At 39.2% G+C, this 14991-nt stretch overlaps 1 protein-coding gene across 3 annotated transcripts in view; it reads right to left on the bottom strand.

The window, feature by feature from the left end:
* Positions 1 to 14991, bottom strand: part of IPO8 (importin 8) — a 92762-nt gene that overhangs the window by 14081 nt on the left and 63690 nt on the right. For all 3 annotated transcript variants that reach the window (XM_027770926.1, XM_027770927.1, XM_006140247.3), the window contains exons 18-21: positions 11321 to 11446; positions 10525 to 10622; positions 5542 to 5637; positions 2838 to 3058 (exon numbers count right to left, since the gene is read on the bottom strand). In XM_027770926.1, the coding sequence (XP_027626727.1) occupies positions 2838 to 3058; positions 5542 to 5637; positions 10525 to 10622; positions 11321 to 11446 (541 nt within the window). The remainder of the gene's footprint in view (positions 1 to 2837; positions 3059 to 5541; positions 5638 to 10524; positions 10623 to 11320; positions 11447 to 14991) is intronic.

The raw sequence follows: 14991 nt of genomic DNA, 5'->3' as shown, positions 1-14991 counted from the left end.
GTGCACGTGCCCTATAGCAAAAACCTCTTTAAAAAAAAAAAAAAACTTGTGGTGGGTATACATGCATGCATGCCTAACATCCCAAGAGAGAATGGAGAAGGGACTGTGGCGTGGCCATCCACTCAGGGTGAGTTTTCACTTTCTGTGTCTCTCTTTTCAGTAAGTGCACAAACCCCATAGCAAATATCTCTCTCTTTAAAGAAGAAAAAAGAATTTCTTAGACTTTCATGTCATTAGATTGGTCTACAAGGTTTCTTGGCACATATACAAATCCTAGGTGCCAAAAGCTGTTTCATCATCTAGGAGTTGGATGGCAGCACAGCAGAAAATTTGATGCTCTTCAAGACGGACCCATGTGGTAAGGTTCTGGGTTCATGCTGAGACCTGCCTCAGTACATCAGGCATGCACGGGCCCATCAACCAGAGCTGGCTGAGGCTGGGTGGGGGTAGATCGTGACATCAAGACCCAGTTAGCGATGCTGTCTCTCTCTCCCTGTCTTTCTAACTCGTGAAAGAAATAAACAAACAAACAAACTTCAGCATCTAGGAAGCTGGGTTTAGTGGCTATAAGTAAATCCATAAAAGTACTCTCCTATAAATAGAATAAGAAAAATTTAATTCTCAAGGAAAACGTTTGTTCTATATATTAGATGTATTTTTTTCTACTAGATATTTCTTTTAAGTTGTTCAAAACTAAGCATACTAAGGATTAAGAGACTTCCACAGTATATTGGTGTAAGTCTCGAAATTCCAAGCATGGGGCCAGCTCCACAGCAGAGTTAAGCAATGCACAGAAGCAGCCAGATCCCACTAGACTGACCAAGATTTGAGTCCCAGACTCAACCACTTGAAAAACATGCCAGGCACCTATACATGCACATGCCCAGAACCTAACAGGAGGGAGGGAGGATTGGAGGAAACAGGATAGCTGTACGATCAGACCCCCTAGGGGGCACTTCCTCTCTCTTTACTGTCTCTTTCTCTCACACATGCACATGCACCCTGCAGCATTAAAAAAAAAAAAAACTTGCAGAGATTCAATTCATTTAAAATGACAATTAACATAGAACAAACCCAGTGATGAATATATAATAAACAAGCCTCTTCACTGCTTTCATTCCTTGCATTATTCAAGTTACTAATGCCCAAGTAGTATGCTCTAACAGGTACTGAACTTGACCAAAGGGCTTCCTCATCTGCGTAGCCCTACTAGCAGTACCCTCAGGAGTTGTGTGGATCACTTCCAGGACAATTATCCAGTGGGCTGCTGAAGACTCTGAGGAAGTACAATCCAGGGATGCCCAGTCTATGCCAGAACTAAGAGAGAAAGCCTGGCTAGCTCTGAACAACTGTTGACGGATGCTAATAAAGGCATAAGCTATCAGCCACATAATTTTGAAGGACCAAATTTCCACTCCCTAAATCTTTGTTAGAGATAATTTTATGTACAATTTCTTTTTAAAGTATGTTCTTCCCCTCAAGGTTTTAATAATAAATCTCAATCAGGGACAACCTCCCATCTCCTACAAGCAGGAAAATTAGAACATACATAACAACTTGTAAATCTATTCTTCCATTCCTATTCTACCGTTCTAATAGAGACCTCCATCGTCTCCCACCCACCCCGTGTCCTTCCGACTACTGCTGGAAATCTATTCCCCTAAACAAGTTTTGCTAAATGACATCTTGTAAAGCTAAAAAAAAAACCACACACTAGCTATTTCCACTGTTGTAAAACTAAGTAGGTAGTGACCTAGCTCAAATTCTAGCACAATGCAGTCACTAATATGTCCTAGGTGACTTGAGGAGGGCATATCACATTTGGGACGTCACTGTCCCCATATTTGAAAACTAATACAGTGCTTCACATGAAGTCACTCGCTCATGTTGAAAACAGGCTCCCATGACATCTGCCAAGAGTGAAATATTCTGAGACACTACATTGTATCTTGCCAGATTGGTACATTCCTTAGAAACCTGACTCATGTAGTATGTTTCTGCCTGCAGACATGTAATAGTCATGAAAGCTAGAAAGACACTGAATTCGTATTGCCTGGGGAAGTAACAATACACATTAGTCAAATCAAAGTGGGGAAGAGCTATATCTCACTTTCGGAGCCTGCGTTCTTTACACTAGATTATACTGCTGAAATATATTCTTAATTCTCTAAAACTTAAGTATCATGTTAATAAGATACCAAAAATAATTCCTGGGCTGGCCTCATGACCTAGTAGTTAAAAGAGTCTGATCTCCTCATAGCCAGCTAGTTCAAAGGCCAGACCAGCAACTTGAGAAACACACCAAGCACGTATGTGCACATACTCAAAATCCCACCAGGAAGCAGAAATGAGGGAAAGGGATTGCAGCAAGAGCACATTCCACTTGGGGGTGCTTTCTCCTTCCCCCTGTCTCTCTGTCTCTCTCTGGAGAGCACACACATACCTTTTGGCAAATTAAAAAAGAAAAAATTCCTAAGATATGAAAATGATCTTTGTACATGCTATCATAGGTGTATATTGAAAAGTAAATTTCAGGACCAGCACGTGGCATAGTAGTTAAGGCATGGAATTTCCTTATGACCTAACACAGTTCAAGTTCAAGATGCAACGACTTGAAAAAAATCACATTGAATGGATGTGTGTACATGTGTGCCTCGAATCCCAAGAGGAGAAGGGACTGTGGCCTGATCATCCCCCCGGGGGGGGGTGGTTTCTCTTTCCTACAAGCACACGCACCGTATGACCAAAAAAAAAAAAGAAAAAGAAAAGAAAAATTTAAATTAAACATTAAACTTCATAGAAACAGAAGAGCAATGTAAAACCCAAAAGACACATACCCAAGGAAGCAATCTGTGTCATTCATCCACTGGTTGATAAACTGCACAGTGATCGGCCCAGGGTTGTGAGGCAGCTGGATCCGCTCTAGCGTGTGCAGCAGCAGGTCCGGGTTGTAGTACAAGGCGGCGATGGCCACCTGCAGACACATGGTGCGCAGCTCACTTGTTTTGACCCCTCGGGTTAATCTCTCCAAGACAAGCTGAACAAAGAGTGGAATGCACTAGAGGACAAAAACAGAGAGAGTCCATCATACACAAAGCAGCCAAGTAACATTTTATAGTAAGCTGAATGTTGGCAAAGAGTATTAATAACTAAGAATCTTAATGACAACAGAACTTTGCTTTTTTAAATTGTTTTTAGAGTAATTTAAAAGATTTAGAATCCCATAAAACCCACAGACTAAACAGACAAAAAGAAGCCATGTAACACTGCCAGGATATCTTCCTTTCAACGCAGATCAGAACTAACTGCACATTGGCCTAGAACAGTCCTCACTCAAATAGTGGCAAGAATCCAAATGTGAATTCAGCCACTTCTACAGTTAAAGTAAAATTACTAAGGTGAGATTTATTTTTCCTGACAAATCTAACTGGAAATAAATGAATGTGACTGAGAATAAATGTAACTGGAGTATCTCCTGAGAAAGAAAACTCCTGTTGGCCTAGGTGAAAGATGATAAAGACGAGAAAAAAAATGGTAGACCCCATATATTAAAATAAAAGCATCCGACTCCAATTGTAAAGTGCAATTTTTTTTTCTTTTTTGGAGAGGTTTTTGCTATAGGGCGCATGCGCTCGCCAGACAGACAGAAACATAGAGACAGAAGGCGAGAAATCACCCCCCAGGGGGGATGGTCACGCCGCAATCCCTTCTCCTCCATTCTCCTCTCGGGATCCTGGGCACGCACGCATACACGCCCGGCATGAGTTTTAAGCCACCAGGTCTGGGACGCGAACCGCGGTCGACTACATGGGAGTCCAGCGACATAGCCATTACGCTAACTGCTGGTTCCCTAAAGTGCAATATTGAAAAACTCTATAAATTTTATTAGAAACATTTCCTAGTAATTATTATCAATCAATTAAACAGGATGGGATGAAATAATTTAAATAAAATAAATTCTGAGTTTTTATAATGAATTATTTTAACTTTGTGTATGTATGTATGTATTTTAATTTGACCAGAGAGAGACAGAGAGAGAGAGAGAAAGTGAGAAAGCAAGCCGCCAGATCTGGGACTCGAACTGCGGTCAGCCATGTGAGAACTCAGTGCCTTTAACCACTGTGCCACTTACTAATCTCAAAATTCTAAGTTCTTGATATAAGCCTCTTTTAAAATTAAACTTTAAAAATCAAGGTTTATGGTTGAAATGTAAGCATTAAATTTACTGTTTTCATTCATGGGCTAAACTACATACACCTCAGGATTAGCAGAATATTAATCTTATTTAGGATGACATATTAAAACACATGACTGACTATATGTGATACTTTGGAGTGAGATTTTACAAAGAGATAACTAGTCTGATTAATTCTACACTGATTTCTTCTCATTCTGATACAGTGTTATTCTGTGCTCTGCCTTCATAGCATAACACATATAAAAGCTGTATGAAAAGTCATTAGCATGCTAATTAGCAGTGGATCAATGAAACCACAAGAAAATGTGAACTAAATTTTAAAAGCTCTTCATGGGATGTCTTTAAACTAAAGTTTTATTTTAACAAATATATTTTGAGTTTGAGTCTCAGACCTGGCAGCTTGCTTTCTCACTTTCCCTCCCTCCCTCTCTCTCTGGTCAACTTTAAAAAAAATAAAATAATGACAATGAATAAAATTAAATTAAGTTTAAAAAAAAAGTAATGAAGAAGAAGAATGAGGGTAGAGAGGACAGAGATGGAAGATAGATTTCCCTGATTATACCTTATTTTGTAAATTAGACTTTAGAATTCTATATATGGTCTATATATTAAGTTTTTTTGAAAAAGTAATCTCTAAATATCAAGATTAAAATAAAATAAATAGGAACCAGCAGATGGCATAATGGTTATGTTGCTGGACTCTCACAAAGTGGACCAGTTCTAGTCCCAAACCCGGCGGCTTCAAATCAGCACTAGGCACATGTGAGTGCGTGCCCAAAATCCCAGGATTAAGGAGACAGGATTGCAGTGTGGCCATCCCCCCGGAGGATGATTTCTCACTTTCTTTCTCTCTGTCTTTCTCTCTCTCTCTGGCAAGCACACGTACACTATAGCAAAATATCTCTCTTAAAAATAAATAAATAAATAAATAAATAAACCAAAAAGAATTATTTGAATGGCTTTAAAAATGAAAGGATTTGGGGACAGCAGGTGGCATGGTGGTAAGGATGCTGGACTACTACATGATCAACCACTGTTTGAGTGCTGAACCTGGTGGCTTATGTTCTCTCATAAGCCAATGTGCCCTTTAGCAAATTAAATAATAATAATAAATTTAATTAAATAATTATTTTTTAAATGTTTAAAAAAAACTATCTCAAAAGAAAATACCAAGCCCAGATAGCTTCACTGCTAAATTCTACCAAATGTTTAAAGATCATCAACAACAGGCTTTTTAAATTTTCCATCTTAGAAGAAATAAAATGTCAATCAGACGTACAAACTTGAAACACATAAATTTTATAAGTAAACGTTGAGTAAGATGCTTTCCAGACATACATTACCTGATCAATTCCCCTTCCTTTGCACTGAAGAATGATGACCTCAAGAAGCTTGGCTGCATGGCATTCTGCGTCTTCTCCTGCATCCCCACACAGCACCTGCAGTGATTACAACTCAGCTCAGCAGGATGCAGTACTATAGGGGTTTAGTCAGGCCACATGGCGCAAACATCCCATATAAATTCAGCCACAGGAATTGCAGGTTTCTTTGCTTTGCAAATTTACCTTTCTAACCCAGAGAAAGAAAGTCAAAAGTGTATCTTCTTGATCTGTTCTAATTCCTTATAAGGAGTAATAATTCACTTAATTTGACTTTAGAATAATGAAGTAGGCTACAGGAGTTAACTGTTCAGATAACTAAAGCTTCTCCTAAAAGGCATCAAAACAAGGGACCAGCAGGTGGTGTGATGGTTAAGGTGCTGGACACTCCTACATGGTCAACCACGGTTCAAGTCTGAGACCTGGTTTGCTTTCTCACTTTCTTTCTCTCTCTCTCTCTCTCTCTCTCTCTCTCTCTCTCTCTGTGTGTGTGTGTGTGTGGTCAAATTTTAAATAAACAAAAAAATAAAATTAAAAATAAAGAATTATTTTTTAAAAGGCACCAAAACAAAACAACAAAACGAAAAAAGAAAACAAAATAACCTTCATTTAATGCAATGAAATAAACTATTTTTTTGTTTCTTTTGAACTCTTGTACATATGCATTCATTTTTTCATAAAACATAATTCAATATTATATACCTTTCAATCTCCTCATATTGACTTCTATTTTTTTTTCTTTTTTTTTTTGAGAGGTTTTTGCTACAGGGTACACATGCTCACTGGAGATTCAGAGACAGAGAGACAGAAAGTAAGAAATCATCCCTCAGTGGGGATGGCCATGCCACAACCCCTTCTCTTCCATTCTTCTCTTGGAATTTTGGGCATGCATGCACTCATGAAGGCATGTTTCAAGCCACTGGGTCCAGGACTCGAACCACAGTTGGCCATGTGGGAGTCTAGCGATGTAGCCAATATGCCATCTGCCGGTCCCTTGACTTCTAATTAAAAACATTTTTTCATGTACACTATAAACTATTTAGGACTATACAGTAACATAGATTAATACAACAAAGTTACCAGACTGTTTTCCTATTGTCTATTCTATGTTTTCATTATTATAAACAAGTCCATGGTGTACATGTTCACATATAAAATTCTAAATATAGCTGCCATATAGTAAGATTCCCAGAAGAGAGGTTCCTAGAGTAGCACATGCTTAGCTTTGAAGTTTAAAAAGATGGACATATTAATGAATTCATTGTCTATACACAAAAATATACTTAACCCCAAGAAAAAAAGAAATAAAGGCAACAGCATAAATTTACAATACAGACAAAAAGAGGTAACACAGAGAAATCAAAAGCAAATTCATTAAAAAGGGAAAAAAGCCTTAGGGGTCAACAGGTGGTGTGCTGGACACCCGCATGGCTGACTGCAGTACAAATCCCAGACCTAATGGTTTGCTTTCTCACTTTCTTTCTCTCTCTGTCTCACTCTAATAAGCACATATACCCTACAGCAAATTTAAACATAATAATATCAATAAATATTTTTAAAAAAGGCTTTATTTCTAAAACCATTTTTAAAAAGCAAAGAAAGCAAAAATAAAGATATTAGGAATGAGGTGGCATAGTGGTTAAGGTACTGGACTCCCTACGTGGCCAACCACAGTTTGAGTGCTAAACCCAGTGACTTGAAAATCACAACAGGTACATGTATGTGAATGCCCAAGATCCCAAAAGGAGAATGGTAATGGGATTGTGGCAAGGTCATCCTCCCTAGGGGCTGATTTCTCGCATTCTATCTCTCTGCCTTTCTCCTTCTCTCTGGCAAGTGCATGCACCCAAAAGCAAAAGTCTCTTTTAAAAAAAAGAAATAATAAGATATTAGGAATGAAAGAGATATAAAGATAGACAAAAGACTAACTAGAAATAGAATACCAGGGTCGGCAGATTGTGCCGTGATTAAGGCACTGGACTCCCACACAGCCGAGTCCCAGACACAGCAGTTTGAAAATCTCACCAGGCGTGTACGCATGTATGCCCAAATCCCAAGAGAAGAATGGAGGAAAAGGGATTGCGGTGTGGACCTCACTCCTGTGGTTAATTTCTCACTTTCTCTCTCTCTCTCCCCCCCTCTCCCCCTCCCGCCCTCTCCTGAACCCCATAACTCTCCTGTGGTTAATTTCTCACTTTCTCTCTCTCTCTCTCCCCCCCCCTCTCCCTCCCTCCCTCTCCAGTGACTGCACATACCCTATGGCAAAAATCTTTACAAAATAAAATAAAATAAAAACGTATCATGGAGAGCACTTTATTTTTATAGATCTGAAAACTTAATTTCATAGAAAAATATAATTTAAGAAAAAACAATTACAAAGCAATTCCCCTTAAAAATGACAGAAAGAACATTTCTATTTAATTCCATTCCTTCCCAAAGGGTCATTAAAATGAAGTAGAGATTTTAAGTGCCTATATCCACAAAGAAGAAAAAAAAAAACAGCGTAAAACGTGTCAAAGCTGCAAAACAGTGAGCTGACATAAGCAAAAAAAAGTAGGCAAAGCCAAAAATCAACCATATTTACATCATTTAAATTTCAGCCTCTAGGCAGTGTATTAAGATCAAACTTTTCAATGTGAATGGGCTCTGGAATCAGAATGCCTGGTTCAAATTTCACCTCGGCCACTTATTAGCTGTGTGTTTAGAAGAGCTATCTAGCCTCTGTGACTTACTATGTCCATCTGTAAAATGAGAATGGTAATAGAACTACCTCATGGTCATGACACACAAAGGAAAGCCAATATCATTTTTTTTTTCCAAAATTGCGTTTTCTTAGGGGTTTTGTGTCTGTGTTGTTTTATTTTTGGTTGACAGAAAGAAAAGAAACAAAATAAATCTCGTGATTTTAAAAATGGGCTCTGGAGACAGACTACCTAGGTTCAAATCTGGCTCTAACACATAGTAGCTATGTGATTTAGGGTAACTTACTACACCTCGGTCATAGAACAAGAAGTTATGTTTCAGTTTCCTCATTGATTAAACTGGCATTTCTCCATAATGTTGTAAGGCTTAAATAAATTAATGTATATAAAGCACGTGGGGAATACCTGGTACTATGATTTGAAAGAGGGCTCCCAAAATTCATGTGTTGAACAATGGTTGCTACTCCGACAGTATTAAAGATTGGGAACATAATCCAAGTATGATATTAAGAGGTGGGGCCTTTGGGAGGTAATTAGGATTAGGCAAGGTCATCAGGGCAGGGACTGCATGACTGAACTGGTGCTTGAGAAGAAAAGGGACAGAGGACAAGGCTGATGCATGCTCTTGGCCTCCTGCCATGACGGTCTGCATCAGGATTCTAAGGAAAGTCCTCTCCCTCCAGCAAGAAGGCCCTCACCAGATGCACTCCTTGGACCTTCAGAATCATGAGCTCAATACATTTTTATTCTTTATAAATTACCCAGTTTGTGCTTTTCTGTGGCAGTAACAAGAAATGGATTAAAACATGTGGTATATAGTAAGAAGTCATAAATACTAGCTACTATTAAAAGCAAGAATATGGGGGCCAGCAGTTAGCATTAACGGCTATGTTGCTGGATTCCCATGTAGTTGACCGTGGTTTGTGTACCGGTGGCTTAAGACTCATGCTAGGCACCTGTGCGTGCGTGCCCAAGATCCCGAGAAGAGAATGGAGGACAAGGGATTGCGGCATGGCCATCCCCCCTGGGGGGTGATTTCTGGCTTTCTGTCTCTCTGTCTCTGTCTGTCTGGTGAGCGCACGCACCCTGTAGCAAAAACCTCTAAAAAATTTTTTGAGCAAAAACCCTTAAAAAAAAAAAAAAAAAAAAAAAAAAAGAATATCAAGCATAGGTTAACTACTTGATGAGCAGGTATGAGTTACCAAGGAAATACACGAGACTATTTTCTGTTTGTTGCTTCTTTTCACCCTCTCCCTCCCTAACAGCTATTGCTATAATTTAGGGAAAACTGAAAGTTGCCAGACAATGATGATTAAACTATTAGGTCATAGGAAAAGTCATGACATATTTTCCTGTGCTTTTCTATGCAAAAATGTGTCATGACTTTCTCGATGACCCAATAGATGGGTTATTTCAGAACTAAATGAGAAGTCAGCTCCTTCAGTTTACATGTGACAAGTTTACTGACTCGCCAAAATTTCCCAAGCTTTTTATAACTGAACTGGGACTTAATCCAGATATACTGAAGATGAGTTCAGAGCCCCTAACCAGATCCTGTTAATACTGTTTACCTTCGTGTTATTTACATGTAATGGTTTCCAACACACATACCCAATTAAAGAAAAAAGATCAGTGCCACTCTGTCACTAACTGACAAACTAGACGGTTCATTTTCCCAGCACTTTTACTTTTTCTTTAAGTTGCCAGAGAGTATGTATGATCCCCAGAGAAAGACAAAGAGACAGAGAGAGGGGAAGTGAGAGAAAGCACCTCCCAAAGAGCGTGGCCGTGCTGCAATCCCTTCTCTATTTGTCAGTCCTGCTGGGACTTTTAGGCACCCATGCCCAGTGTATCTTCTCAAACCACAATTGGCCAGGAAAGGAATCTGGCTCCCTTAATCACTTAGTGACAGGGTCTGCCCAGCACTTTTCCTCAGTCAAGGAGCAAGTTTAAATTTTTGAAAGGAAAAATACACACACACACACACACACACACACACACAGAAAAGTATTTACCCTGAAAATTATAAAGTACATAGATACAAAACTGGTAAACACTCTAAGTACAACATACAATGCAAAACTTTTAAGTTATGACAATTCCAAAGTCCTTTGGAAAATAAAAAGGACAAACATGTTGATGAAAATAATAAAACTAAATGTATGAGAAACACTGAAAATGTCCTCAAGTAAAGTATTCAAACATTAGTAAGAACCACAGGGACAAGTGATTAGGACTTGCTTACCTTTCTACACATTGTAAAAAGGATTTCTAAATGCTTTGGATTTGATAGTAAAGTATTTGTATCTATTGTCACATAATTATGCAGGAGAGGCATCATGTCTGGAAAAGAAATTCAAAATCCAAATGAGACTTACCAAAGTGGAAATACATTATTTCCACTGAAACCACATTTCTGTAGCACCCACAGGTTACTATCATCCCTCGCTACCAAAAAATGCTAGAAATCAAAGTGACACACCTTCCCTATTATGTCGTTGGAAAAGCTATGTGTATTTTCAGACAACCCAATAGATGAGAAAAACACAAAGAGATGAAAATGCTCATCATCTATTGTAGTAGCTGTTCCAAATTCTTTCCTTTTCTTCCTTGCACTCAACACCACCTGACGTGCTATATATTTTCTTGCTAGTCTGGTTGAGTGTGTCCCACCCACCCTCCCTCCCCCTATACAAGTAAGCTTCCAAAGGCAAGGGCTGTCCGTTTTGCTCACACTGTCTTGCTGGGCTTAAAACAGTGCCTGAAGTATAATTGGTGCTCAGGAAATCTTTATGGATTTAAGTATAGATATAGGCTCTAGTTGCAAACTAACTTAAGATCTAATAAGAAATATAGTCTAGCTCTTCTGCCAACATAACAGGAGCTGAAAAACACTGTTGCAAACAGCTCATCCTTTACGTGACAGGAAGATAAGACATTTCCTGATGACTCCCAGAATCGTATCTATTTTTATTTCAAGGGTCAAAGGAATTTATAACTAGACTTGAAAAAGCAAAAAAGTTACAGGGTCATAGCCATACCTGTAAAGTATTCAAAGCAATCTTGCTGAAAAACTTCATATAATATGCCTAGAAGCTGCCACATCTGAGGGGAAATACTGTGACAGGTTAAACTATATGCCAGCGAAAGAATTTCTTCATAGAATTCTAGAAGGAAGAACATCTGCAGTTAGAACGCTAGGAAATTGCAAACACCAAGCATGAAAACCAGAGAGCAGCGCTACGGAGCCCTTACCCATTATCCTTCCTGGAGCTCATGTATGTATTTGGAAGCTCTCCTTTCTCAGCATTTGCTTCTTCAGCCATACACACACCTTCCATTTCTTACCAAGATCTGCCTTCTACTCAATAAGGCAAGGCAGAACTTCATTTTTTTATTAAGCAATTTTTGCCATAGGGCATATGCACTCGCCAAAGAGAGACAGAGACAGTGAGAGGCAAAGTGAGAAATAATCCTCTGGGGGACAACTATGTCACCATCCTTTCTCCATTCTCCTCCTGGGATTTTGGGCACGTACGCGCACACACGCCTGGCATGATTTTCAAGCCACCTTGTCCGGGACTCGAACTATGGTCGGTTATGTAGGAGCCCTGCTACATAACCATTACACCATCTGCTGGCCCCCAGAACTTAGTTTTTACTAAGCTTTCTTATAAGACTGGAAAAATATACTGAATTTTTTCTATTTAATAATACATAAAATAAAATGTGTATCTGTAAGACTGTATTAGGGGCCAGCAGATGGCAGTGTGGTTAAGGTGCTAGATTCCCACATGGCTGACTGTGCTTATTAGAGTCCTAGATCTGGTGGCTTGAAAATCTCAAGTAATAAACAGATAAATAAATAAATTTTGTTTTTTATAAATCTTATCATTAAAAAAAAAACAGCTACTATACTTGAAATATAGATGCAAAATCAAATAGGTTTATTAAAAATCTTACCATTAAAAAAAAACAGTTACTATATTATAAATATAGATGCAAAATCAAATAGGTTTATTACACTTCTCTCATGTGAAAGACTAAATTTACAAATATTTAACTGTGTTTTTTGGAGAGTTTAATTATACTGGGCTAAAACACTTGCCTACCTCATTTTACAAACATTTATATTCTGTGCAGTATTTTGTCCATTGAAAAGACTTCTAAAATTTGTACATTATCCTCCAGTTCCCTCGAGACAAGTATATCCACTCTAAAGTAAAAGAGTACAAAGGGTATGTTCTTATATTCATATATGTATTTTTTTAATCATTGCCCCCTGTCTAAAGTAAATGATACCTGAAGATGCAATCGAAGAACTCAAATCTCAATACAAAAATGTCAAGTAAGTCCTACCCTAGCACTGAGCAAACAAGTCTAACTTCCAAGTTTTCCCTTTTTCTCCTATTAAAGAACCGATATTCACCCTGGAAACTTGGACAGTTGTATTTTTCTAGAATTATGGGAAAATAAATACATTTGAAAGCTAGTAATATAGATGTTTACCTTACTGAAAGCAAAATAAGATGGAAATACATGCATATTGGGAAATAATGTGTTACGTAAGACAAACCACTTGAAAAGCCACAAAGTATCAATATCAGAATACTGGGGCTAGCAGATGGTGTGGTAGTTAAGGCACAGGATTCCGGGTGGTCAACTGTGCACTTTAGACAAGTTTCAGCTTGAGAAACACATCAGCAAGTGTGCACATGCCTAAAAGAGGAGAAGGAACTGCAGCATGACCATCCCCACTTGGGGGGAGGGAGGGAGTTCTCACTTTCCAGCCCTCTCTCGCTTTCTCCAGCAAGTACAAGAACACTACAGCAACAATAACAAAAATGCATCAGAATATAGAATTTCTGTAAGTTCTACAATGCTACTGGCATAAAAACAGACTCACAGACCAATAGAAAAAAACAGAGAGTTCAGAAAGAAATTCGTACATTTACAGTCAATTGATTTTTGATAATGCTGCAAGAACACACGTTGGGGAATGGATAGTCTCTTTGATAAATGGCACGAAGAAACCTAGATACCCACATGCAGAAGGGGAAAATTAGACCCTTATGCCACACCACATGCAAAGAGCAACTCAAAATGCATTAAACACTGAAATAGTAAAACCTGAAGTTGTAAAACTACTAGTAAAAAACAGAGGAGGGAAAGCTCCATGACACTGGTCTGGAGAATTAATTTGTTAATTATGACTGCAGGCAACAAAAGCCAAAACAGACAAATAAGAGTATATGAAACTAAAAAGCTTCTGCATAGCAAAAATAAAATACTCAACAGGGTAAAGAGACAACCTAGAAAATAGTTACAAACTTGGGACCAGCAGTTAGCGTAATGGCTATGTCACTGAACTCTGACGTAGTCAACCGCGGTTCTAGTCTCGGACCCGGCAGCTTTAACTCACGCCGGGCGCATGTGCATGCATGCCCAAGATCCTGAGAGGAGAATGGAGGAGAAGGGATTGCGGTGTGGCCATTCCCCCGGGGCGGGGGGTGATTTTTCTCTTTCTCTTTCTGGCGAGCACACACACATGCCCTATAGCAAAAACTTCTCAAAACAAAAAAAAAGAAAATAGTTACAAACCTTACATCTGAAAAAGGTTTAATACACAAGGAAAACATACAAGGAATTCAAACAACTCAATAGAAGGAAAATAAATAACTCAGTTTAAAAGTAGGCAAAGAGGCCCAGCCCCTGGCTTGGTGGCTAGGACAGCTCGGACCCACGCAGCCAACCACAGGGCTTGGTCCTAGACCTGGAGGCTTGAGAAACATACCAGGCATGTGTCCAAGTGTGCTCAAAATCCCAAAGGGAGGGAACAATGGAGGGGAAGGGAGTGCAGTATGACCATGCCCTGTGGGTAATGTTCTCTCACTTTCCTTCCCTCCCTCCCTCCCTCTCTCTCTTTCTCTCTCTCTCTCTGTCTGTCTGTCTCTCTCCAGTGAGTGGATGTGTCCTCTGGCAAATTTTTTTAAAAATCAACAAAGGTGGGGCCGGCAAGTGGCATGGTGGTTAAAGGTGCTAGATTCTCACATGGCCAACCACGGTTCAAGTCCTGGACATGGCAGCTTGCTCTCTTGCATTCCCTTTCTCTCTCTTTCTCTGTCTGGTCAAATTAAATAGTAACAACAACAACAAATGGAATTAAATAAATAAACAGTTCTTTTTTTAAAAAAAAAAAAACAAAAAATCTGAATAAACATTTCTCACAAGGCATGCAAAGGGTCATCAGTGAAAGAGCACTGGGCATCACTCATCAGCAGGGAAATGCAAATTAATACATAATGAGACACCTCACACCTGTTAGCACGACTATGATCAGAAAGACAAGATAATGGTGGAGAGGCTGAGTAGAAAAGGGGACCCTTGTACTGTTAACGGAATTGCAAACTGGCGCAGAGACTGGAAAACAGTATAGAAGTACCTCAAAAAAATTAAAATTAGGAAACCAGCAGTTAGCGTAATGGCTATGTCGTTGGACTCCCACGTAGTCGACCGCAGTTCGCATCCCGGACCTGGTGGCTGAAAACTCACGCAGGGTGCGTGCGCGTGCATTCCCAAGATCCCGAGAGGAGAATGGAGGAGAAGGGATTGCGGCATGACCATCCCCCCTGGGGGGTGATTTCTCGCTTTCTGTCTCTATGTCTCTCTCTGTCTGGCGAGCGCACATGCTCTATAACGCAAATCTCTCCAA

This window comes from Tupaia chinensis, unplaced genomic scaffold, assembly GCF_000334495.1.
Source record: "Tupaia chinensis unplaced genomic scaffold, TupChi_1.0 Scaffold000028_1, whole genome shotgun sequence".
Taxonomy (NCBI): domain Eukaryota; kingdom Metazoa; phylum Chordata; class Mammalia; order Scandentia; family Tupaiidae; genus Tupaia; species Tupaia belangeri.
The sequence above is the reverse complement of the archived record's forward strand: the minus strand, read 5'-3'. Positions and strand labels throughout refer to the sequence as shown.